The following is a 24,331-nucleotide window of genomic DNA, read 5'->3' as shown; positions in this document are numbered from 1 at the left end:
TGAAAGAAAGTAACATAGTATTATTGACAAAAATACGATTGCGATATTAAGCGATAATCATTGCGTTCTTTAAAACGTAAACTTAAAGTTAACATATCGAACGTAAAAATAACATCAAGTGGATCCGTTATCGATTATAATTTAGAATTATCACCAGATATCGACCTGTAGCATCCTATATAAATCGTAATTTCCTTCTGATTTCTCAAGTTGTATTAAGGCAATCATACAACAATGTTCATCAAAAGCATTCTGGCTGCCGTTCTCCTCCTCCAGGGTAAGAGAGTACAAATTCATAACTTCTTCCTTATTTTAGTTAACTATTTTTACATCAATTTACCAAGAGATTGATATCTCAGAATATCTCATTCAAGATTTCACTCAAGATGTTGGATACTTTTTTCTCTTTCTTCTTTCTTAATTCTTATAAAATATTAGAAAAGATTTTAAAATGCATATCAATCTGGATATATAAATATTAAAGTATATTACATATTTTATAGTCTGCTGGGCCATACCCACCAACCTGCAGCCCCGTATCACCGATGGTGTTCCAGCCGCTCATGGTGAATTCAAATACCAAGTTTCCATTCAATGGGGAGTCCCACCATTATCTCAATACAGCCACTCCTGCGGTGGTTCCATCCTGAACGAAAAATACATCTTGACCGCTGGCCACTGCGTCATGAAAGTTGGAAAAACTAGGGTTGTCGCTGGCAAATACGAATTGAACAAGGATGAATCCAGTCAACAAATCGTGCAGGTTGCCAGAGGCATAGTCCACAGTGGATACAAAGGGTAAGAATTGTTTGAAGATTATTCGAATGGTTACTTTGAAATTGCGAGAGAAAAGATTTGACCAATGGAAAGCTTTGTTCGCCGATCATTTTTCTTTCCTTAATATCGTTCCTATCGTAAATGATTCTTCATTTCAACATCTGAAATACGTATCTACTACTCGTGTATCTACATTAAAAAAATTTTAGAATTTCTTCTCTCATAGACAAATAAGATTTCATTAATTAAAGAACAAAGTAAGACCTCGTCTTCTCAGCTTCCACGTTGCTCCCCTCCCTCTCTTGCTTCCTATTTCTAAAAGATGCTTGAGAAGCGAACCCAATTTTCTCGAGAACGTGACCGAACGACCTTCTTTCTTGTATCTTTACTTTGTCACTAGTAATTTGTAATCTCGTTTTATCATTTCTTATTCTTCAAGTAAAGGAGAAGATATACGAGATGAATGGCTCCTTCGATCGATTGACTATTTTAAAGCAAATAAACTACCATATCGCTCATACCATTAACATACTTTTCTCTATGGTTTCATAGTGGCGTTGCGCAACACGACATCGCTCTGTTAGAATTGGCAACGCCCTTGAAGCTGAACGACCTTGTCCAACCAATCACCCTGCCCAAACAAGGACAGAAACAAACTGGACAAGCTGTCCTTTCTGGATGGGGATCAGTCTCTAAGACCTCTAAGCCCTCTTTGCCAAACGTTCTTCAGAAAGCTGTTGTACCCATCCTCGACAACAACGACTGTTACAAACAACTCACCTCCGGATCTGTTATTGGACAAAAACCTGAACTGTACGACACCCAGGTCTGCTCTGGAATTGCTGGCAAAGAAGTATCTGCTTGTTCTGTAAGTATATCTCATATCGTTTTAAATTATTATAAGCGTTTGACTATGAAATTGTTAGTTGAGGGTGAGTATGAAATTGGAATATGTATAGAAAATGATTACAATTAAAGATGAAATTAATAAAGTAGAATGAGGGATTAGTTAAAGAGTTTTTAGGATAAGAAACTAGTAAAATGGGATTAGAATCAAAATCGGAATAGAGATGGAAAATAATTGGAGATAAAGATGGAATTGATAAAGTAGAGTGAGAGATTAGTTTCTGATTTTTTAGGATAAAAATCCAATGGAATTGAATTAGAGTTCGAATTAAAATTAGAAAATGTTATAAGGATTACAAATGAAGATGAGTTGATTAGTTAGAGATATTTTTGAACGAGAGATTAATGGATTTATTCGATTTGTTTCCAGGGTGACTCTGGTGGCCCACTCGCCCAAAAGGTTAATGGAAAGTCTGTACAAGTTGGTATCGTTTCATGGGGTATTATACCATGTGGATCTAGCCACATGCCTTCCGTCTACACTCGTGTTGCCTCCTACGTCGATTGGATCCACTCTCACATGAAATAATTTGATTTTGACCCTCTACTTTCAACATTTTTTCACAGAATTCAATAGCAAATTTCTATGATGATAATAAATAATACCAAAAACAAGAATATTCTTGCATAAAATACAATGTAGAATTTTTTGAATAAACGAAATACTAAAAATAAATTTGTTAATCAGAAACCATTAAATTTAACCTCCATTCTTATTTGAATTACAATCCAAATGCAATGATCGATAAGCAAGAGTCAGGCATTAGAAATTAATCGATGTCGAAACTCGGAGATCATATTCGAATCAATCTAAATATATCAGAAAGATTAATCGAGATTAAACAGAAAGCCATAACGAAAACAGTAAGAACGATTTTTATAATCAATGTACGAGACTTTTATTTTTTTATTGCCTTTCGGAATTCATTGTTATTGAGAAACAAAGATGACACATATATCAAATAAAAAGTCTGTTTCGAAAAAAGGAAATAATGTTTTAAAATCGAAATGTCTTGTCAATACTGAAAATTGCTTCATATTTAACGACTGCTCTAATTATTATTATTATTATCTGGTATTTGACACGAGGAAAGTAGCACAATTGGAGTACACGCGTCCACGACCCGATTGTAACCAATTTTTTCGTGTCACAATTATAAAAAATTTCTGTCGTGCACAAAACAGATAAGACGATCGTAGGAAGAAAAGATGACAAAAAATTTGACGGTGAAATCTTTTTAATCTCCGCATCAACGATCTCGAAATGTATTTTGACGATAAGCAGCGATAATCCATATCGATAACAGCCGTATATATTCTCTCGACAGAATGCACTACAGCAAATCATCGAAATGTCTCTCAAAGTGATCATCCTCGTTACCCTGCTTGCAGCGACCGTCAATTGTAAGTGAACTTTCAACGTAGATCAGTGACAGTCAGAGTCTTTTAGTTTTACTCTCTTAAAAATTCCTTAAAAAAGAAATTAAATTATTTATAATTTCATGATAATGAAATTAAGGTAACGTTTTAAATGATTATAATAAATAATTATATTAAAATAGTTCCTATTACTCAGTAATATCAAGCGATGTTACAGATGGTGTTTCTTTATAATTATCACAAAATAGGAAAATATTTGTATCTAAAATCAAATTATTTCTTTGCATTTACAGCAAAGGCCTACCGTGGCTTTACCGTGCCATTGTTCGATAGTCGCATAGTCGGAGGACACGAAGCTACCCCTGGGCAATATCCATGGCAAGTCTCTTTGCAATGGGGATGGCTGTTTGGCTACTCCCACTTTTGCGGAGGAGCTATCCTGAATAATCAATGGATCGTCACAGCTGGACACTGTGTTCTGGCTGTTCCAACCTATGGTGATTTTATCGTGAAAGCTGGAAAACACAATTTGAAGACGACAGAAAGCACTGAACAAAGTATCCAAGTCGTGAAGACGTTTATACACGAAAAATATACGGGGTAACTATACGTTTCATTGAATTAATAATGAAAAATATAAAACATACTTCTAGAAAACTCAAGGATGTCGAATTTTAAAAACTTGAAAAACACACTTTAATTGTTTTGTACCGAAAATATAATGGACTTAACATCTTATTTTTCCGCTATGATTTTCATACGTAAGAGATAATGGTTTACACCTACAATAGTCTTATATTACTATCTTATATTATATTAGATATAGAAAATTATAAGGATTAGAATAATTAGTGAACGAGACAATACCTTAGTTCAAAGATACAAATTTCTTTATTTGTGCTCAAATGCATAAAAGTATAAATTTAATATAAACACGTACGATCTAGTCGTAACTGAATGGAACCATACACTCTGCACAAATCCGAAATATCATTGTGATAATTTCAGAGATGTAGCTCCATATGACATCGCATTGTTGAAACTGGCATCGCCTCTGAAACTGAACAACGCGGTTAAAGCGATTAGTCTAACAAGGTCGAACACAGTATCGGGAAAAGCGGTCTTGACAGGTTGGGGATCAACATCTAGGACCTCTAATCCAAACATGCCTGACAAACTTCAAACTGCCGAGTTGCCAATCATCGACCTGCAGACTTGCAAAAATTCCATAGAGAAACTCACTGGTCCATCTCCTTTGCACGAGACGAACATTTGCACTGGACCGCTCACTGGCGGTTTTTCAGCGTGTAATGTAAGGAATCAGCCACTTTTACATTTATTCAGTTTCTTGCTATTTCCATGGAACTCTATTGGTAAATTTTATACATTTAAGGGCGACTCTGGCGGTCCCTTGATCCTCAACGGTAGCAAAACTGAACTCATTGGAATCGTTTCTTGGGGAATCGTTCCATGTGGAACGGTAGGTGCAGCATCGGTATATACCAAGGTGTATTCCTTCGTCAATTGGATTGAAAATATCATATCTAAGAACTAAGGAACAAATGTACCAAGGGGTCATAGCATAAATATTTGTATATTATATTGTATACACGTATGTAGGATAGGATAATATGTATATGTAAGAACTAAATAATATACATGTCGGAGATGAAAGAACACCGGAGTCTGTAATTGAACAATTGTAGTTATTCAATCCGATTGTAATTGTTCGAGAGTTGTGATAATGAGCTTGACCTCGAGGCGACAGTCAGTCGCCGAACGTAGCCGCGGTCACGGGATGAACGCTTTGCCTAGCAAAGGTATGGAGTAATTCTATAGCTCTCCTTAAAGGAAATATTCGTGGCGACACGCGACAGTAAACATTCCAACGGTTTCTGTCCCGTGGCTCGCCACACGCAGACCCTATTCTTCGAGTAAGATGATTGCCAGATATCGATGCGTCTCCGCAGTACATGTTCGGCTAGCCCGAGGGCTCGTTATAAATCTTAAGGTTTAGTTAACTAAAGTCCTTCAAACAGACAAACAGTCTTTGTCCCAACTACGGGAAGATAGGGGAGACATATTTTTCAACGAGCGGCGTCTCCCACTAGCAACTTTCCCTCGAAGGCGGCTAGCATCTTTTTCTAACCACCGATATGGAGATTGACCAATTAGCAGCAACGTCAATTTCCCTTACTTTCTGAACGAAGGCTTTTCTCGATGAATCCGATGATCTCGTATCCTTAAACACACCCCATTATAGTTTTCCTCTGTGGTATCATCGGGACGGGAAAGGCATTCTCGTTCGCGATCTCACTGATGAAAGGAGTAACCCTTTACGACCAGTGAATATCACGCATCCGACGTAGATTTTGTGAGTACGTTCATCTATCATCCCGTCGACCGCGGATTCGTTATTGAACCTAGGATCATTGTCATTAGTTTCTCGAGTGCCTAACTACCACGGTTACTTGTCCGGCTCTATAATAATCGTATTTGCACTAGTCAATGTCTTCTCTATTGCATAACGACAACGTGTAACCCAAACGAAGATTCGTTTCACGCCCCTAACCCTAATTCTAATGTCCGCTCCGACATATAAATCTACAAATATATGAAAGAATATATAGGTATAAGAAATGTAAAAATGAAAGTAATTCGATAAGGAAGATTAATCGATTCGTACAATAAAATCGAGAAGACTGTGTTACACCTACTTACATCGTTTTATTGAATAAATTTAGAATGTACAGATACATGAAAGAAATATAGTGATGAAAAAAGATCAACTAACTAAATGTTGTTAGTTCCCTTGGAAGCATCAGTATGAGTCAAAAATTCCAAAAGCAAAGTGTTACTTAGATCCAATAAATATCCAATAAATATATAGCAATAACCAAGTACGTACCTATAAACGTATAAATGTATGAAAGAAAGAAACGATAAAAGAAAAAAATATTAAATATTAATAACTTCCTTAGAAACATCGTTATTTCTTTTCACATAACGGAACGAAATTCCCATAAACGAACTATCAGGTAGGTGGTAGAACTAAGACCTAAACTCTATTAATGCACACCATAAAAAGTCAAAGGTCTACAGTGAGAATAGAACTAGTTCTGAGCTGGTAGGAAGAAAGATTTCAGTTCCTCTTCAGAATGCTCTTCCGCGATTGCACTCTCGAAACTTACCACTCGATCTCGATTCCTCATAGGATAAACAATTCCGCGAAGAAATGGAAGTTTATTATATTCTTAAACGATTATTGATAGTTCTTCACATTAATCTCGCTCTGTGCATCGGAATGGACGGTGAGAAAATATTATTTCGTTTGTATTCAATTTTATCAGTGTACATAAACGATATCGTTAATAATCTTATCTGAACGCACTTTTTCATCGATAGAAATAATTTCGAGCGTGGCGATGCTGGCGCAAAGGCCAACAAGGATTGTCGGAGGAAAAGACGCGGAGAAAGGGTTGCATCCTTGGCAGGTTTCGGTGCATTGGGGTGACCGAGCACGAAAAATTCCATCGAGACACATCTGCGGCGGTAGTTTAGTGACAGCTGGATGGATTTTAACTGCGGGACATTGCAAAACTCTGGCACCTCCAATAGGAGAATTTCACATCTTCGTTGGGAAATATAAATTGGAGGCTGTTGAAGAAACCGAGCAAAGTAGATTAGTGAATAGAGTATTCGTTCATCCACAATACGATGGGTGAGTTTTACAATTAGGCTGACAAATTTTTCTTCGTTTATGGGAAATCTGAAAACTGACACTATGCAAAAATATTCAAAGTATTTTACTTAAGTTGCATTATTTTAATTGTGTCTATAAAAATATAAATTTGCATGAATATTCATAGCGCATTTGTAAGTTACAATTATGTTTTTGAAATTAAAATACTAATTTACTTAATATTTTTAGGACCATAGGACCGTACGACATTGCACTGATGCAAGTGGAATATCCACTCGAGTTAAATCCTTTTGTTTCAACCGTTTCTTTACCGTATCCAGATACTATTCCTACTGGAGAGGCGATGTTAACTGGCTGGGGAAGTATCGGAAGGACTCGTGTTCACGAAAAGCCTGAAAACCTTCAAGCAGCTATACTCCCGATCATCGATTACGATGTGTGCATGCAAGCAGTAGCTAAATCATTAAAGCCGAAGGAAAAGAATCCTCTACATCCGACGAATATTTGTACAGGACCTTTGAACGGCAGCCTGTCTGCTTGCAAAGTACTTTTAAATAATCTTTAACCCAGCATTATTTTGCAATTGAATTGTTCGAGTTATTAATAAATAATCATTAATAATATAATCATTATCAATTAATAATATAATTGTATCAATAAACCTAACACGTACTATATTTGAATTTTCAAACTTTCAGATTTTCTATCTTCTGAATTTCCAATTTTTCGAATTCTCTAACTTTCAAATTCCCAAACATTCGGATTTTTCATCTTCCACGATTCCGAACATTCAAACTTTTTTACCTTCCGATCTTGCAAATTTGTCAATTTTCTAACGTACAAATTTCTTATTTTCAGGGTGATTCGGGAGGACCATTAGTCACGAGAAACGGGTTTGGCGAAGCAGAAGTGGTGGGAGTCGTTTCATGGGGTTTATTCCCGTGCGGCGGAAAGAACGCGCCCTCCGTCTACACGAGAGTGTCCGCCTTCGTCACGTGGATCAGTATGATCATGTTAAATTATTCTTAAATGATACCGACAGATCGTTATTGCTCATTTGTTTTATTCAATAAATAATCATTCGTTAATTATCACTCGTCTTATCCGCTAATAATTACAATACACAGATACACCGTACACACAATAACCGATATAAAGTTGTATTTATACAATTACGCCACGAGTCAATGGTTACAACGATTTGCAAGCTTCCGTAACGACCATGACCGCGGCCAACGCTTCCTTAGCTGTCGGAATTATATAATGAGCTGGTAAAACGAAGCCATATTTTCCAGTGTCTTTCAATTCTATCGTGTAAGTGTATTTCATTTTCAAAATAGCTTTGGCCCAATCATCGGAGCCACCAGAAGCTGCATAGAGGGTAGTAGCACTGTTTCCAACCGTGTAAACGCTGTTGGCACCCCCTGCTTTTTTCATCGCTGCCGCTACTTGTCTGCCAACGTTTTCAAGATCAGCATAATCAGGTGGAACGCGTTTGTCGTAACCCCATGGGTACAAAATGTATTGGCCATAACTGTGGAATGTTAGATATGCCTAAAAAATAAAAGCAATTGCAAATCAAACGATTAATCAAATACTAAGAGGATACTTTAAAAAATGTAGTGTTCGAAATTTGAAATTGAACATTTTTTTAAGATATTCTTATGGTCAAAAGACCGCTCATAATTATTCGAACGACCACGAAAGGTGATGCACATCGCTTAGATAAATTCAAAACACGTAAAATTTTTAACCAATATGTAATACGATAAAAACCGTGGTCATTGTAGAATAGAAGCAAAAGAGGATATAATAGGTGTATTGTTCGAATAATTGTGAGCTGTGCTATATCTAGTGAATGGTGCACCGAAAATTCAACTGACTTTAAAATTAGCAGCGCTAGCTTCGAAAAAGTATCGAATGGCGTTGGTTTCCGGTTCAGAGAACGGTCCAGAGCCTGCATAAATTTCACGACAAGGATCTTTGCTAGTCCCTAAGCCACCCCACCGATAACCAAAGTTCCGATTAAGATCGACTCCGGTGCACAGGCTACCAACAGACCTTCTCCTGTTCTTTCTCCATAAACGGTCTCTCGTGAACGTGTGCTCGTACCTATGAAACCACGTAAAAGGTTACGAAAAATATATAAGACATTCTAATAATGTTCTATAAATATACACTTTATAATATTAATAGAAACATACCCATCAGGATTTACCACCGGAAGAATATAATAATCAGCCTCGAGATCCTCGCTATTTTCAACCAAGTGATTGATAATGTAAGTCACTGCCGCTGGTGAGATCCATTCTCGAGCATGGATGCCTCCATCGATCCACAATGCTGGGGCGTTTGCTTTTCCATTGCTGATTCTTAAAACCTACATATCACACATTATTTCTTCTCTTCGGTATTCGTAGTTTTAAATTATTTTCAATAACAACGTTATTTATTTTTTACAAAAATATAATGCCAAATCAAATGCCAACAATGCAACAGCTCTTGAGGATAAAGAAATAATTATCTTCTAGATCGTACATTCTGAATTTATCATCGTTTTATTACACTGTCAAAGGACTGAGATTATAACTTGAAAATCTTTGTATTTTATCATACCTTAAGAGGTCTGCCCTCGACAGAATTACCAATGCTGACAACAGAACAAACGCCGGGAAAAGTTTCAGCGAGGTAATCAAGGTATCCATGGATGTCCTCGAGTCGATGATAACTGGTCCATTCCATTCGATGACCTGACACGTATACCTTCAAGATTATTCAGAGGTTGCACGTTCGGTGTCCTTAAACGACACATGATAATATTCCGCTCCGTGGATTCAGAGACGAATAAGCAAATAATATATGACAGTTTTATATTGAAAGAATAAATGAACAGGTGATTTAAAAAAAATAATTAGGAGAAACGGTTCTGAATCAACGAAGCGGATTGTACGCGCAAGAAGCTCACCCCTGAAACGCCAAGGACCACCGATACCGTGCACGCTAGCTACAGGATAACGAAGAGGACGAGGACGCGAATATCTATTTGGCACCCTAATCGCGACTCCCTGCCACCAAGCGGAACGGGCTAAAAAATTACCCAGAAGCTGAATATTCAGTGGCGTACTTCTGCCTGTTAGTTGTAATCATAGCCAGGAATTGACGTAGTCTAAACTAGAAAAATCTTATTAGAGATTTCATCTCATCAAAAGAATATCAAACTCTTTGCTTTATGGTATTTTATTAGTACAGACATACATTGACTCATGAAGGTAAAATATTAGAATATTAAAATAGAATATTAAAATATCAAAGAAAGAAACTTTTTATTTTGATATGTTAGTCGTTCTGAAGATAGTATATAACAATAAGGTTTAATAATGAAAATTTTATCAGATATAACTTTATAAATATATTTAGAAAAGATTTCTATATCATTCGATTCGAAAGCACTTCAATGAGATATAATTGTTAGTATACACCAAGAAATATCTCCCTAGTAATAATTTACGTATCGCGTCAGGTTGGATTCATTCGCGATTCCAGTCGAATCACCAAGACTCTCGTTTCTCGCTGTTTCGAATGACTTTCGAACCGGGCCGATTGCCAACGCGTATTCCAACGAACTAGCTGGAAACGCGTAACGGTACCGTGATTGAAACAACAAAATTGTTCGTGAAAACGTGCGGTCACACGTGTGTTGCAGATGCACGCACACTAATGTAGACACACTCGAGCACATGTAACTGTTAATGTTAATCAGCATTGTCGATGGTGTTGAAACTGGGTTAACCGGTTAAATCGCGACGAGGGCGATAACCTCGTACATTCTTATCGGAAATAACCTGTGGTTAACAATTTTTAAAGGACCTCATTTCTAAATCCAAACGTGCTCGACCATAATCGTAGATCATTAACACAAGAAGATATTAAAATGTCGTTAGACGAATTGAAATTTCACTCGGCCAAATTGACTCGGAACGTCTAACGATGATTCGACTTGATAAAATTCACTTATCTAAATCACTTTCGAACCGATGGCCGTGTAGGGACGATTTGTTCTTGGCTTTCTTCGCTGCGTGACTCGACTGCGTGATAACGCTTTAAACGAGTTGCCGCAGCGTCGCCATTCGTGTCAGTGGAACGGGTAAAATAACAAGTGAAACATCGTTTCACTGTCATATGTAACGACGCTTCTTTTTCACGTCGACCATGTCGGATCATTAAAACGTCTTAGTTGCTGAAGTTCAGGCTCATTGTACGGAAAGTGGAGAATAGAGGAGAGAATATTAAGCGAGGAAAGCATGAAACCGGAAGCAAACCGAAGTATAGTAAAGGAATTTGCTATAAATACAAGAATAATGGTAAAAAGTTGCTACAAACCTTTGCGACCTTCCAGTTCTTCCATCTCTTCCTCGGAAAGCGATGGATTCTCTTCGTCTATTGCTTTCTGCAAATCCTCGATCACTACATGATATCGTAAATCTTTTTGTCCCAAGTAGCGAGACACTCTTGAGATTTCTTCCGAACGAACCATTACGTCCACTGCTGTGTCATTCCCAGTCCATAACGAGAGTACTATAAGAGGAATAAAAATAAAACGTCAATTGTATCTCTGTATCTATCTTAACATTTTTTAAAGACGTTTCATTTTTGGATGAGAGTTTCTAATAAGAAAGTTAAATATTTAGTAATAATTTTTTGGATCGATTCAGCGATTTGCATTGTATTCGCTTGGAACATAAATTCGTACTATTCTTTTACATTTTTTATATTAATACATGTAATATATATGTATATTACAACAGACCGAGTTTATATCATAACCCAATGGATTAATCCTCAATTGGCGTGATAAAATCATTAACAAATAAAAGATATGATAAGGGCACAATTAATCAGCAAAATTTTTAAGAATACCAGAGGCAACTAATGAGAAGTATAACATTTTAATATTAAGAAAATATATATATATCTATCAATTGATAATTAATTTGGAGCTTTTGCTTCTACTGTTAAATATTCAGAAAATCTATTAATTCCTAATTGTAGAAACAGAAGAAATTCTAAAAATGAATGAATCCTTAAAAAATTCCTTTCATTCCCAACTTAAAAAATTTCGATTCTTAAATCAAACCTACAATTTAAAATCTCTATAATTTTGAATGTAAAGTGTCCTATTATCGAAATCCATCGAAATAAATAATTTCTCTCGTGTGTATCGATAACATAAATTCTTCTAATTTACGAACATCCAGCCTCCTGACAGTCCATGGTCACGTTCGATATCAAGTCCTTCTGCGCCTCGGATGCCTGAATCCTCCAAACCTGTGCGCCATCGTATGTTACCTTCGCGTCCCTCACTCGAACCGCCCTTTGAATCGTTTTCGAATTTTCTGCGGCAGGTTCATCTACGATCTCGATCCAGTCTGGAATAACAAATTCTCGTTTTTGACGATCGAGCACCGCCGCTTCAGCGACGAGAACAACGAAGAGAAGAGACGCAAACGCGATGAAACGCGCACTGTGGCATTCGCCGGTCCTCTTCATCGTGCACAACTATTCTTGGATCGACAATGGTCCCTGCTTTTATAATATTCGAGCCGGTCGACGATCGGGAATAACGGGACTTAACGAGCGTACCTCGAAGCGCTTCAATCGCCAGGTTCGGGGATCTTTGACCCCGCGAAAAGTTTGTTTCGCACGGTGGTTGACAAATTTCGAAATTTATTTCGAGGTTTCTCAATGTCCTTCTTTTGATTAAATTTTGTTTTATCGGACATTATTACCGTTATTGTTTGATACAATTATCGATTGATTGATATTTTATAGATATCAGTAGCTGTGAGATTGTGAAAGGTTTGAGGGATTCAGAGGAAAGATAAGATTGTTTCTAGTAAAGAGAAAGTTATTTTTAAACTTGTTTCGATCAAAATTGAGTTTGTTAAGGGATGTATTTCTTGGTGAAAGAAATTGAATTTATTATTTGATATAACTAATTGATATACTTTAAGTTGATATATTTGATGTACTTTTACATAGTTGGAAATAATGAAATGCTCGAGGGTCTCAGAGATAAGACAAATTTTCTTTTAATTTATAGGCAGAAGGAACTCAGTGGGTAAATGAAAATTGACGTTAGAATCACTAAATGATAGAAGAGATAAGCGGAGACTCTAATTTCTTATTTTTGTATTTATAAAAACACGCACGTCTTAATGAAATAAAGAGAAACTGTTAGAACTTTCAACGCATCTAATTAACGATGTTGACGATGCTTAGTTCTTTCAAAGTATTAGTTAGAGTATTAGATTCATTAGTATTTCAGACAAAATTTGCGTAGTTTCAACGTGAACATTCCGCGCAAGCGTCCCTAGGTGTTTCTTTAGTCTCCGCGCGGTGCTTCTGCTTGCATTTAACCGAGCGTCCGAGTTGAACGATGAAGCAGAAACTATCAGAGAATTCGAAGCATTCTGGATGGAATCGTACGGCCATGAAGATCTTGCTGGCGATAGCCTGTCTGGTTGCATTGGCTGCAACTTTAGAGGTACCATTTCGTGTAAAACGACGGAAATATTGCGGATTCAACTGTGTTTTTCTGCATACCGTTATCTGAACGACGTTAAAGAAATCGTCGCGAGAGTTTGGCGTTGTGTTCTTGATCGCGAAGAAAAAATACGAAGAAACAACAAGGAATTTTTGTGAAATAAAATTCTAATAGAATTTGAAAGAAATATGTCTGTGATAAAATGTGTATAAATTCCGATATGTGAATAAACTTTACGTGGTGATAATTGTCTGATAAAATTCGAAAGATGTATTTTTACAGAGAAGTAGATTACGAAAAGGGGATAAAAAGAAGATCGAAGTATAGATCGCTAGCATTTTATAGTCATATAGGATGTATAAGGTTTCTTTCATCCACTTAATACCATTGTACGTCGGATTCTCGACGATTCTCAGCGAGAACGGTGCGGTTTGTGAAACGCAAGTTTACACGCGTGAAAGTCGTGGAAATTGAGAATTTATCGGCATAATGTGCCAGAACTATTCACGATACCATTGTGCCACTACTTACTCTATCCTTTTCCCTTTTGTAAAAAATCGTTTGATTAGCTAACTACTATCATTTTCAATTCGATTCATTTTACGCGAATAAACTTTCCATTTGGCAGATGATACATTTGATTTAACGGCGATTTGAAGTTTCTATATTTTATATTATTTTCACAATGAAAGTATATCTTAGTTCGTATCATAAAAGGAAATATTCATATTTTAACTAATAATATTAATTATATTTATATTAATAAAATGTATTCTTATAGTAATTTTTATTTTTCCTGTAATTTTGTGTATTTTTATAACTTTTATATAAAAATAATCGGCCCATAAATTAAGATAGAAATTTTTAGAATTGAGACTTCTGGATTTGGAATCAAATCATCGATTTTCATTTCTCTACACTAATTTCCAAAATTTTATGTCAGAATGCTGAAAATCTCACCGTCACTGATCAAGTGTACTTGGACATCATGATAGACGATCATCCAGCAGGAAGAATCGTTATAGGACTGTTCGGCGATGTCGTGCCTAAGACCACAAAGAATTTCATCACTTTAGCCACTGATGGGGTAGGAGGGAAAACGTACAAGGGTAGTCGGTTTCATCGAGTAATTAAGAAGTTTATGATACAAGGTAACCAAAATTGAGGTCAAAGAATTATATTCGGTTTACAGCTGGGTAACTTTAGTTCACAATTTGATAACTTGGTCATCTTTTAGGTGGAGATATAGAGAATGACGATGGCACTGGGTCGATCAGCGTCTATGGAAAATACTTCGACGATGAGAATTTTGTCCTTGGCCATAATGGGCCCATGTATGTCAGTATGGCAAATGCTGGAAAGAATACGAATGGTTGTCAATTCTTTATTACAACTGTTCCCACACCGTGGCTAGATGGAAAACACACTGTATTTGGAAAGGTAACGCAATAAACTGCGAATGTTTATGCAAAGTTATATTCTTATGAAGACAGCTCAGGAAATAGAACCTGAGCATTCATTTCATCCACTAAATGTTCTTCAGCATTGCGTGCAGTTTTGTATTTTTAAATTTCCCATAAGCCCATAAATATCCACAACAATATAAGTAAGGAAAAATATATATATTTACAGAATCGTGATTTATATTTTTACGTCGATAGGTAATCGAAGGGGAAGATGTAGTTTTTAAGATCGAACAGACGAAAACCGACGCTGATGATATACCGATTAAACATGTGGTTGTCTTCGAATGTGGGTCTATTCCTACCTCGTATCCATTTAAAGTGGATGATAACGTTTACAAGTAAATCGATAAATTGTTATAAGATATTGAGCATTAGTTATTTCTAAAGTAGGTATAATTTTCTATTGAATTAACTGGATTTTGGTAGTAATTAACCAATTAACAAAGTAAAATCTTACAGTAGATAATGTTTAATTATTTACTATGAATTTTGTATTTTTTTTTTTTTTTTTTTTAGAATTGTATAAATTGTTCTTATATATGAATGCTGAAATATTACAATGTGTGAACGAGAGTATGGTAGAAAGTAAAAACACATAAAGGGCATGTAAGCTAAAAAAAAGTATGAAGTATTATAGATACGCTACTTTATGTTCCTCGGTATTAGTTTCCCAACAAACTTTTAATTACATACTTTATTATATTTTTAAGCCAGTGTTATTTAGTTTCTTTCCTGAGATAAAAATGATTGGTTTCTTACCTCGTAAAATATACGTAACCCTATATGCACTATTAAGTATATAAATATAATTTCAAGTAAGTACAATTTTATTAAACATATACATCGAATGTGAACAATAAATTCTAATTTATTCTTTCTTTAATTTTCAGTATTTGGGCGTGGATAAAAGCGACGTGTGTGCCACTGAGTTTCAGCTTCTCTATTCTCGCCTTTTTCCACTGGGTCATGAAGAAATTAGATGTTGATTAATTCTGTAATATATATTATACAAACTTTGAAAATTTTTAATCACGACCATAATTCAAAGAATCACACCATCAGAAGTGGCTAACGGCGATAAAAACTCCATATCATAATTTTATGATCATTAAAAGAAGAAGAAAATGAGGAAACAAAAATATTAACTTGAAACAAACGTATAAAATTAAATCAGGCTGCAAGGGTCTTCAGATTGTAAATTTTAAAATTACATTTGTTTCCCAAATTTCTATCAATCGTTTGCTAATAATGTATTCCAAAAATAAGATCAGATTAGACACGCTATTTCATCTTGTATTGCGTGATGATTATGATGATGATAATGATGCTTATCATTATAGTGATGGTTTTTCAATTTCAATTCAATTCATTCATTCAACTCGGCACAGAAAACGAACTGCTATTGCCATCTATCCGTCAATCGATGACACTAATCGGTTACATTTGCAATTAAAAAATATGCAAATTTCCAGCTAACTTGAGTGACTCATTTTCCTTACCGAATACCTCTGTCAGTCTGTGATCCTATTACCACCGGTGCTCCTCCGAGAATAATAGGAACGCAGCTGAACTATGGTCTAAAGTAAGTCTATTGTTAGCTCCATTCATCTTCCACGATTTTCTATCCTTACCTAAAACCTGCACCATAATCCTAACCTCCTACTAATATCTAAGCAAAATAATAAGATCAAAATTAAGATACGAATTGAAGTTAACGTTCTACCATCGCTGTGTTTCTCTTACAATCTCGCTTTCTTGTCCAATACCTCCATCGTCCTTCTGCGTTTCTGTTAACATCAGAAGACAATCACAGAAGCCAAAGTAACTATAGATCAAAATTGGTATTTCACTCTCTGTATCCTTGTTACGAAATTTATACTTCTTGCCTAAAAGCTCTATTGCAGTTCTATATCTCTGATAACTTCAGCGATCTTCAGCTGGATTACATATTTAGAAGAGGTGACGGAGATGTTTTGTAGTCTCTCGTTTTATAGTCTTTCTTGTCTAAATTAAAGCTGGATTAGAAGAGGATCAAGGATGGAATAAAATAGAATTTGTTTAGGAACAAAAATATTCATACGTCTACGAGCTATGTAAAATATTAATTAATTCAGTTGGATTAATATTTGCGAAGAAACGTATAATTCTGTAATACATAATAATCAAATTGCTAATATTTATGCAATTCCATATTTTTATACATATTATAAATAAAGAAACAGGGTTTGAATAAAAATTTGTTTTATCCGCTGCATATTATAATAAATAGTTTATCTCAGATATTTTGCGTATTTTAACACAAACGTCCACAGTTTAATAATAATAGATAATATATCTTGATAATCTCATATCGCGCGAGACGCGCACAAATTCCTAAACTAAAATACTTTCGGCGATTGCGAACGCAAAATTCGCAAACCAACCTTTGAACCCGGCGATTAAAAATTTCAGTAGAAATTAATTTCAATCTAAACGTAACGCAAGGCAAACTGAGGTAGAGAACAAGTAATATCTATGATAATTATCGAACGATCGATATCTTGTTTTCTGAATTAACTCAAGTAAAAGATCTCCTGTAAAGTATTTAACATTTAAAAAGTATTTAAACATTAAAGAACTTGCTTACTCCATAGAAGAAAAAGAAAAGTTCGTAAACGTGTTCACGACGCAACAATTGCTGGAAGATACCCCAGATATTCGAAGTTGTTCAAACTACGCTACTGCGAGGGAAATGACGCAAAGGAGGTACGCAGGCGCGGATGGTCGACGCCAGAGACGGGCGTAGAAAGGTGGCTCAGTGAGTGTCGAGCCGGCGTTGATCGCCGTTCGTCACCGGATACGTGTTAGTGACTCCTACACTAACGAATGCGTCACAACTACTTCTTCGAAACGCCTCATGGGCGTTTAACCTAAATCCACACCGTTTTGGCGAAAATAAAAACATTATATATATATATATATATATCAACGTATATAGAATCAAGTGCATGTTACTGATATCATCGTCAATGAGAAAAAGTTGACAGAGAAAGTGTGACAACGTGTGATTTCGCGCGTGCTGAAGCCGGAAGGCGTATGTATGTTGCTCTCCTGGAAGTTCGATCGACGGGAAGACAGCTGGGAGAGAAATCGTGCAGAGGGATGCTTTGAAATACCGGCAGAGTGGTTTCATTCAAGGTGAGCCTGTTTCTCCACGGTTCCTTTCTTGTGCCTTGCTATTCACCGACTGCAGTCAGCTGACTGCGTTCAGTGTGCTTACTGGTGGATGTGTGTGTTGATATACACGTATTCCGGGAGTAAAGTCATGACTGTATGGTATGTTCAACCCGCTGAAAATACATTAAAGGGAAGAAAGCATGGCTATAGGTGCGTGGACGGTGACAGGGTACTTTGGAGCGAATTTTTGGAACACGGAATGCTTTGAAAGGTGGAAAGATGGATTTGAAACGTGGTCGAAGTTACACGAGAGTTAAGAAAGGGGACTGACTTATATACTGTTCATTGTGTCGGGAAGAAAATTGGAGTATTACGTGTTTTCGGGTCCTTATTGGAAAATTGTCTGTGTAAATTTTCGAACATGACGAACTGGTAATCATTTTAATAGGAAATAGCAAATATTTCGTAATTTATAGATTCGAGAATACGTAGAGGTGTTTACACTAGCTACAAACGATATTTGTATATTATCGTATTTGTTTATATCGTTCACATAGTATAGTAGTTAATCAGCTTCAATTACATTGAATTTAAAGTTCGTATCATTTAGTGTTTTCATACAACTACAGAAATTTGGTACTATGAAAATGAAAAGAACGTTTCAAAATTTTGCAAATATTTTTTAGAGTCACTGTATATGAGTGAAAAGTAGATGTAATAAACTGTTAAAGAATGGATAAATCAGGTGCTACAACGACTCACTGCTGTTATGTTTAGCTTCAACAAAAATTCTTTTAAATAATCTGACCATTGTTTCTTTATTCAAACAAACAAATCTTGAAACATAACATTCCTTACATTTCTTCGAGACCAAAAGCGTTTATTACGTCAGAATTCCGTCGTATCCAGAAGTTTTCCGTTTCTTACTGAGTTCAATAAAAATTCCAAAAAATAAGTAGAAGGTACGTTGTGTGTAACGCGAGACACGAGGAACCTGACCGTTCCACGCGGTTGAAACGTGAATCGTTCGTAAAGCAGTCGATGTTTCACTGGTTTGCGATTTGCCAGAGATACGGGTACGCTGAAAGATCGTAACAAGCGTTTACGAAACACGTGCATCGATCTGTTTATTCCAAAGCATGGTTCCAAACTAGGAATAGGAGAACATGACAGCGAGAGTAAATATTTCAATCGATTGATAATAATTATTCGTACTGACGACTGTTTCGAGTCACGATAAGGATGAATCATATCATACACGATCTATTTGTTCCTTCCTGTCTTCCTAGCGAATTTACATTCGTCCTTGTCGATGTAACCGATAATGAATACTGTCATCAACTTGAATTTACAGACAATTACAGCGTCAACCATGTGTTTTTCGCGCGGTTTAACGTTATATAGGGATTGGAAAATAATTTGCGAAACAGAATAACTTGCATTTTCCTCTGAAACGCCACTTACCGAAATTGAATCCTTCATTTCCAAACTGTGAATATTCAGATTAAAAAGTTTTCCTCTTCTTTAAAAAGTTGTTCTATTAAAATCGAATCTTCTATTTGTAGAACATAAACGCCGAAATTAAGAAGAAATTTTTCTTCATAAGATTAATATAAAAAAAATTACGTCATCCGTTAAATTGGAGATAAAAAGAAATTAATTTTATTCCTCTGAAATTCGTCTAGAAAATTTCCTAATATAATAATGATAGGAAAATAACGATAGTGTAACAGAAGAAGTAAAAAATCATTGTTAATTTAAAATGAAATAGAATTAATAAAAAAAAATAATGCAAATTTAGATAAGACGTTTAGGCATTGTTTCAACGATGTCGTTGCTTATCAAATTATCAATAAATTCAACGCGAATTATATGTATTCTGAAAGCGTAACGAGCATCGTGCACTCCCTTAATCAAGACCTTTCATATCGCGTGTGGCACGCATCTACGCAGAAGCTGCTGCACGCAATGTGCACGCGTTTCTTTGTAAAAGGGTGTCCAAGAAGCGTAATAAAGTTTAACGGTTGCGAATCAAAACCCGAGTTTCTTTTAAACGACAGACAAGTAATTATTCTAAGAAGACTCCGTACGCGTTGTGTAGTCGTTTATTACATTTTTTAATGTATCCCTGATGTTTCATGAGAAATTTTTAATACTCGTTAATACGTATTTTGCATTAATTAAATGAGTAGCATTTAATGAAATGGGGGCGATAGTTTTCCTTTTTCCGTTTCCTTATCGTGTTTAGAAGTTAATGAATGTTTCTATGGAGAGAGAACAACAGTTGACACGTGTGTTCATTCAGAAACGATTCAGCCTGTCTAGAGTAACAGAATGCTGTGCGTTTTCAATAAAAGCTGAGTAGGTCTCACTCCTAGAATACTGAGAGCTAAAATTATCGAGATACCACGATGCTTTTGTCATCGATATTGATTCGTAGTGTACTGACGAATACTAATTCTGCGATTGCAGTAACTTTCTTACAACTAACACTTTTATATCAGTCAGCATTTTATTTTAACAAAATTGAAACAGCTACTTCGGTAATATAAATTAAATAATTTCACTACGGTACAAATACTTTAACAAAATTAAATTAATTTTGTATTAAAATTTAAATTGCATACAATTTTAGTGCAGTCTGTGAATTTGACACGGAACTCTTGCTAATGTCGTATCACCGTATTATCTATTTGCCAACTGGCAATCAGTATGATGGTCATTCGCGATCAATGTGATTACTGTCAGAAAAATTTGAAAGCAAACATGTAACTCTAGGATCTAGAGATTATTTTGAACCGGATAGTAGCGTGTTTGATGATTACGAACAATAAAACACAGCTCTTTTGTACAATTGAATTAATACGTAAACTGCGCATTTTTATGAAACTTCGTATTTTGATGAATCTGATTTTAAAAAGTGCCACTTAAATAGATTATTCCATCCATTAAATATTCCAATGAACGCTCTACTTTCCATATTTTATATAACAAGCACAGCTATCATTTCATTTGTGTAGCATTTCTCGAACCGGTTTAGTAAGGACAAAACGACACGCGACTGATTAAAATACAGTTTCACGTGCCGAGTCGCTTAAGCAACATAAATGTACTTAATGCATAGCGACAGGTGATCGTTCACTTGGACTCTCAGACAACAGGTCCCTCGAAATTCATGTACGTTTTAAGTGATATTTATTTTCTTCTCTTACATTGCTTAATCATGACTGAAGCAGATTAGTTATTCATTCAGATAGAATTACTAACAGTTTGCCTCGTAATATTGAGTCATGCTCATGACTGTCTAACTTGATAAAGAAAGATCGTATTTTTAACAAAGTATCGTTTGAATTCTATCCGTAATTTCTCTGTTCTCTATTCAATCTGTAATGCATATGAAGTATTCGATTTTATTGATTTATATTTTATTGTTAGAATAAATATTAAGTAAATGTTAAAAAGATCAAAATTATATGCATAAGGGAAAATTGTCAGTTTTAGAATGATATACGATGATACATTTACAGAGACAAAAATACTTATCGAAAAAAGAAAAGATTTAAAAAATTGATGCAACAAAATAGTACAGTGTTTTTCAATATCTTGCGCCTAACATAAAAATCCCAAGCTAATAGATTAAAATTTCATAAACTGCGGAATATATGAATTATCTTTTCTTGTTTCGTCAATAATATTTGTAGAATATATCTCTTCAAACATTCACATAGTCGTATCATCGACTGATTACCCTGCTGAAACCCCGTTTATAAAACCGGGTATGTTGCTTCGCCTTTTCTTGATATCTCGCGATAATTCTCTATAAAAACAAACATATATATATCGTTACACAAATTGTACAATTTAGCTACATTTTTAACTTGTCAAGAACAACCATGCACGAAGCAAAGTAATTCACCGCGGAGGAATTCGAATTTGTCTGAACGTAAACAGGAAACTCTGAACCTTCTATTTCTCAATTTTATTTTAAAATTAGTTGCACGGAAATAATATAACATCTATTGTTTCAGCATTTATTTTGCGAACAGGTGTAGGTTGCCGCGGTTACATAATAATTTTATTTCGATCGTAAACACGATCAATGATATAGCATGTCGATGACAAATTTTCGTATAGAGTTACGGCCGTAAATTTTAAAACGCTATACTTCCATTTCGTCCTATCTTTCTACAATCGCGTGGGCCCTTTATCTAGGCCAAACGATAAAACCTTGTCCATGCATCCATCTGTTGGAGCACTTCAAGGTATCGAGAGGCTACCTATAGTCTGAGATAAATGCAAATGAATAATCAAGATGACTGGTATCAGCAGTATCAACGGAAAACTTGGGGGGGGGGGGGGGGGGCTAAGGTTAATTCGTACAAAAATAAAGCATATTTTTGTGAATTATTTGTGACGACACAGTTAAAATCTCTTTATTAAAACCAATAGTACATTAAAGTATGACATTCGAAGAATATTGTATAAAATTTTCACGGGGAAATATTAAAAAATACGGCAATGGCAGCAATTATTCGGACGTGTCTCAGAAAAAAGTAGAATTGCTCATAACTTGGTACTGGATCATCTGAAATCAAAAAGTCAAAGTTCATTCGTTAGGTAACATATTCTAAAAGCAATTAAAGGCGATATTTTAAAAAGAATTTTTACCAATATTATATAATATAACTAGGTAGCAGTGTTTATTTATAGTCCTGTTTCCTTTCTTTTCTATACTCTTACACCCAATATTACTAAAAACTCTTTTAAATATGTCGCTTTTGAAATACAAAATAAGAAATCTATCTGACTGGGAACTATCGTATACCATTGTGTATACATTTAGATATGTATTTTTCTCAGAAAAATGTCCCCATCTTTACATTTATCACTAAATACCACTAATTTTGTTATCACCGGTCGGACGATAGCGAGGCTGATTCCGAAAACGTGTAGACGCACCTTTTATGGGACGAGCATAGTCCAACCCCGTATAATTGCTTGATAATTAAGTTGGGCGTGCCTGTTTTTACCGAAAAACGGACAAGCTGAAAGGTCTTTTAATTCTCAGAATCATTCTACCTGATAATTTTAAGTTCATAATTTCCTCCTTAACTTTGTTCCCGTTTTCATCGATCCTAAATAAACATGCAACTCTTTCTACAAACGTGGTCGAAAGAAAGCTTAACGATGGGTTAACGAACAGGTGCATGAAAGTTGAAAGGATTTTTTGAAGAAATATTCTATTATTTTCTCTTTTTTTCAACGTTTCATTTATTCAGAATGACAAATAAGACGTTAAATCGATCGTAAGATTCCACAAGATATATATAATTCTGGTGATCGTCCAAAAACGTGTAATGAGTGGCTAGCTTTTTTGAACGAGAAACCAAGTGTGTCACCATTGTGAAATCTTAGACGGAAGCAGGAAATGGGTGCAGATGGTGTATAGCGTACACATTACACACTAGATACATTGGTTACATAGTTCGGGTATTATTAATGCTTGGCATGTTAGCAATTTTTCATAAAAATAATCACCATGATATAAAAATAGATTAAACGAAAATATTTCTTTGAAATTTATGACGTATCGACTACACTTGGTTCTTTTATCTAATTGATTTTTTATTAATATTTATTTACATATGTATAACCTTACAGATGTATCGTACTGGTATTTTATTTATTAAAAACAAATATTTATTTATTAATGCTTTCTGCAATTGAAGATACTCAAACGTTCAAGTTTCGAGAATTCTTTAGATTGTGATTGATGCAATAAAAAAAATTGAAATTCTCAGTAGTAACTGGCCTGTGATAAAAATTAACCCACGTATAACTGTAATTTAATAAAGCACATAGCGCACAAATAGAAAGTGTCCTTTCGATCAAACCAAATTGACCTCGTTCTGTCAGTGGTTCATTAATTGACAAATCGTGTCAAGAAATGTCAGAAGAAATGTACTGTACGGTTTTACGAAAAATCTACGCCAAAGAATACAATGTAACGGTAAGTAGTAAAATTCTACAGACCGTAAATTCTGAAGGGGTCAGCTCGGTTGTAAAAACGAAGGCCGAGCGTAAGAACGGTAGAATCGCGTCTCATGGTAAAACGAGGTTAAAGGTATCCAACTGCGGCAGTGTCGTATCGATTCTAGTCGAGCTGACATTGCCGTTCTGAAATCTCGAGATGTTGACAGCGTACACGGTGGATAATTTTACGAGCAACCTTCTTCTCTTTGTGTGTTTCAGGGTGAAAGGCCATCCGAGCAAATCAAGGCATGTCCAAGTATTGGCTGAACGTGGCCCTCCTCAGGGTTGTGCTGCCGCTTGTCTTGACAGGATGTGAGTGTCGACATTACACCGTTCTTTTATTAATTTCAAATATTTTATGATCAC

The 24,331-nt window shown here is 35.4% G+C and overlaps 5 protein-coding genes across 14 annotated transcripts in view; 4 read left to right on the top strand and 1 right to left on the bottom strand.

The window, feature by feature from the left end:
- The first annotated feature begins 136 nt into the window (after positions 1–136).
- LOC126872614 (transmembrane protease serine 9-like) lies at positions 137–5,670 on the top strand. The gene is made up of 8 exons (XM_050632720.1): positions 137–277; positions 504–798; positions 1,330–1,645; positions 2,054–2,209; positions 3,012–3,087; positions 3,357–3,663; positions 4,072–4,375; positions 4,457–5,670. The coding sequence occupies exons 1-8, from the start codon at positions 235–237 to the stop codon at positions 4,616–4,618; spliced, it is 1,659 nt and encodes a 552-aa protein (XP_050488677.1). The 5' UTR covers positions 137–234; the 3' UTR covers positions 4,619–5,670.
- Positions 5,671–6,298: 628 nt separating this feature from the next.
- Positions 6,299–7,795, top strand: LOC126872613 (venom peptide isomerase heavy chain-like). Its single transcript, XM_050632719.1, has 4 exons — positions 6,299–6,374; positions 6,469–6,784; positions 6,995–7,310; positions 7,625–7,795. Exons 1-4 carry the CDS (start codon positions 6,299–6,301, stop codon positions 7,793–7,795), a joined length of 879 nt encoding a protein of 292 aa, XP_050488676.1.
- Positions 7,796–7,822: 27 nt separating this feature from the next.
- Positions 7,823–12,665, bottom strand: LOC126872324 (carboxypeptidase B-like). The gene is made up of 6 exons (XM_050632149.1): positions 12,016–12,665; positions 11,147–11,341; positions 9,383–9,516; positions 8,971–9,146; positions 8,650–8,878; positions 7,823–8,320 (listed from the first exon to the last, which is right to left on the bottom strand). Exons 1-6 carry the CDS (start codon positions 12,311–12,313, stop codon positions 7,958–7,960), a joined length of 1,395 nt encoding a protein of 464 aa, XP_050488106.1. The 5' UTR covers positions 12,314–12,665; the 3' UTR covers positions 7,823–7,957.
- Positions 12,666–13,142: 477 nt separating this feature from the next.
- Positions 13,143–17,056, top strand: LOC126872745 (peptidyl-prolyl cis-trans isomerase B-like). Its single transcript, XM_050632886.1, has 5 exons — positions 13,143–13,310; positions 14,254–14,461; positions 14,548–14,750; positions 14,972–15,114; positions 15,667–17,056. The coding sequence occupies exons 1-5, from the start codon at positions 13,203–13,205 to the stop codon at positions 15,764–15,766; spliced, it is 762 nt and encodes a 253-aa protein (XP_050488843.1). The 5' UTR covers positions 13,143–13,202; the 3' UTR covers positions 15,767–17,056.
- A 507-nt stretch (positions 17,057–17,563) lies between these two features.
- LOC126872563 (piezo-type mechanosensitive ion channel component) overlaps positions 17,564–24,331 on the top strand; it is a 29,042-nt gene continuing 22,274 nt past the window's right edge. For all 10 annotated transcript variants that reach the window (XM_050632665.1, XM_050632664.1, XM_050632663.1 and 7 more), the window contains exons 1-2: positions 17,564–17,953; positions 24,185–24,277. In XM_050632665.1, coding sequence (XP_050488622.1) covers positions 24,214–24,277 — 64 coding nt within the window. In that variant the 5' untranslated portion in view covers positions 17,564–17,953; positions 24,185–24,213. The remainder of the gene's footprint in view (positions 17,954–24,184; positions 24,278–24,331) is intronic.

The sequence above is a fragment of the Bombus huntii genome, chromosome 13 (genome assembly GCF_024542735.1).
Source record: "Bombus huntii isolate Logan2020A chromosome 13, iyBomHunt1.1, whole genome shotgun sequence".
NCBI lineage: Eukaryota > Metazoa > Arthropoda > Insecta > Hymenoptera > Apidae > Bombus > Bombus huntii.
The sequence above is the reverse complement of the archived record's forward strand: the minus strand, read 5'-3'. Positions and strand labels throughout refer to the sequence as shown.

Coding starts and splice junctions, on each gene's coding strand:
- LOC126872613 (XM_050632719.1), top strand. CDS start 6,299: ATGGAAGTTTATTATATTCTTAAACGATTATTGATAGTTCTTCACATT. Junction 6,375..6,468: donor TCTGTGCATCGGAATGGACG/GTGAGAAAATAT, acceptor TTTCATCGATAG/AAATAATTTCGAGCGTGGCG. Junction 6,785..6,994: donor GTTCATCCACAATACGATGG/GTGAGTTTTACA, acceptor TAATATTTTTAG/GACCATAGGACCGTACGACA.
- LOC126872614 (XM_050632720.1), top strand. CDS start 235: ATGTTCATCAAAAGCATTCTGGCTGCCGTTCTCCTCCTCCAGG. Junction 3,664..4,071: donor ATACACGAAAAATATACGGG/GTAACTATACGT, acceptor TGATAATTTCAG/AGATGTAGCTCCATATGACA. Junction 4,376..4,456: donor GCGGTTTTTCAGCGTGTAAT/GTAAGGAATCAG, acceptor TATACATTTAAG/GGCGACTCTGGCGGTCCCTT.
- LOC126872745 (XM_050632886.1), top strand. CDS start 13,203: ATGAAGCAGAAACTATCAGAGAATTCGAAGCATTCTGGATGGAATCGT. Junction 13,311..14,253: donor CATTGGCTGCAACTTTAGAG/GTACCATTTCGT, acceptor ATTTTATGTCAG/AATGCTGAAAATCTCACCGT. Junction 15,115..15,666: donor GTGGATGATAACGTTTACAA/GTAAATCGATAA, acceptor TTTAATTTTCAG/TATTTGGGCGTGGATAAAAG.
- LOC126872324 (XM_050632149.1), bottom strand. CDS start 12,313: ATGAAGAGGACCGGCGAATGCCACAGTGCGCGTTTCATCGCGTTTGCG. Junction 11,342..12,015: donor GGACTGTCAGGAGGCTGGAT/GTTCGTAAATTA, acceptor TTCCTCTTATAG/TACTCTCGTTATGGACTGGG. Junction 8,879..8,970: donor CCGGTGGTAAATCCTGATGG/GTATGTTTCTAT, acceptor GTGGTTTCATAG/GTACGAGCACACGTTCACGA.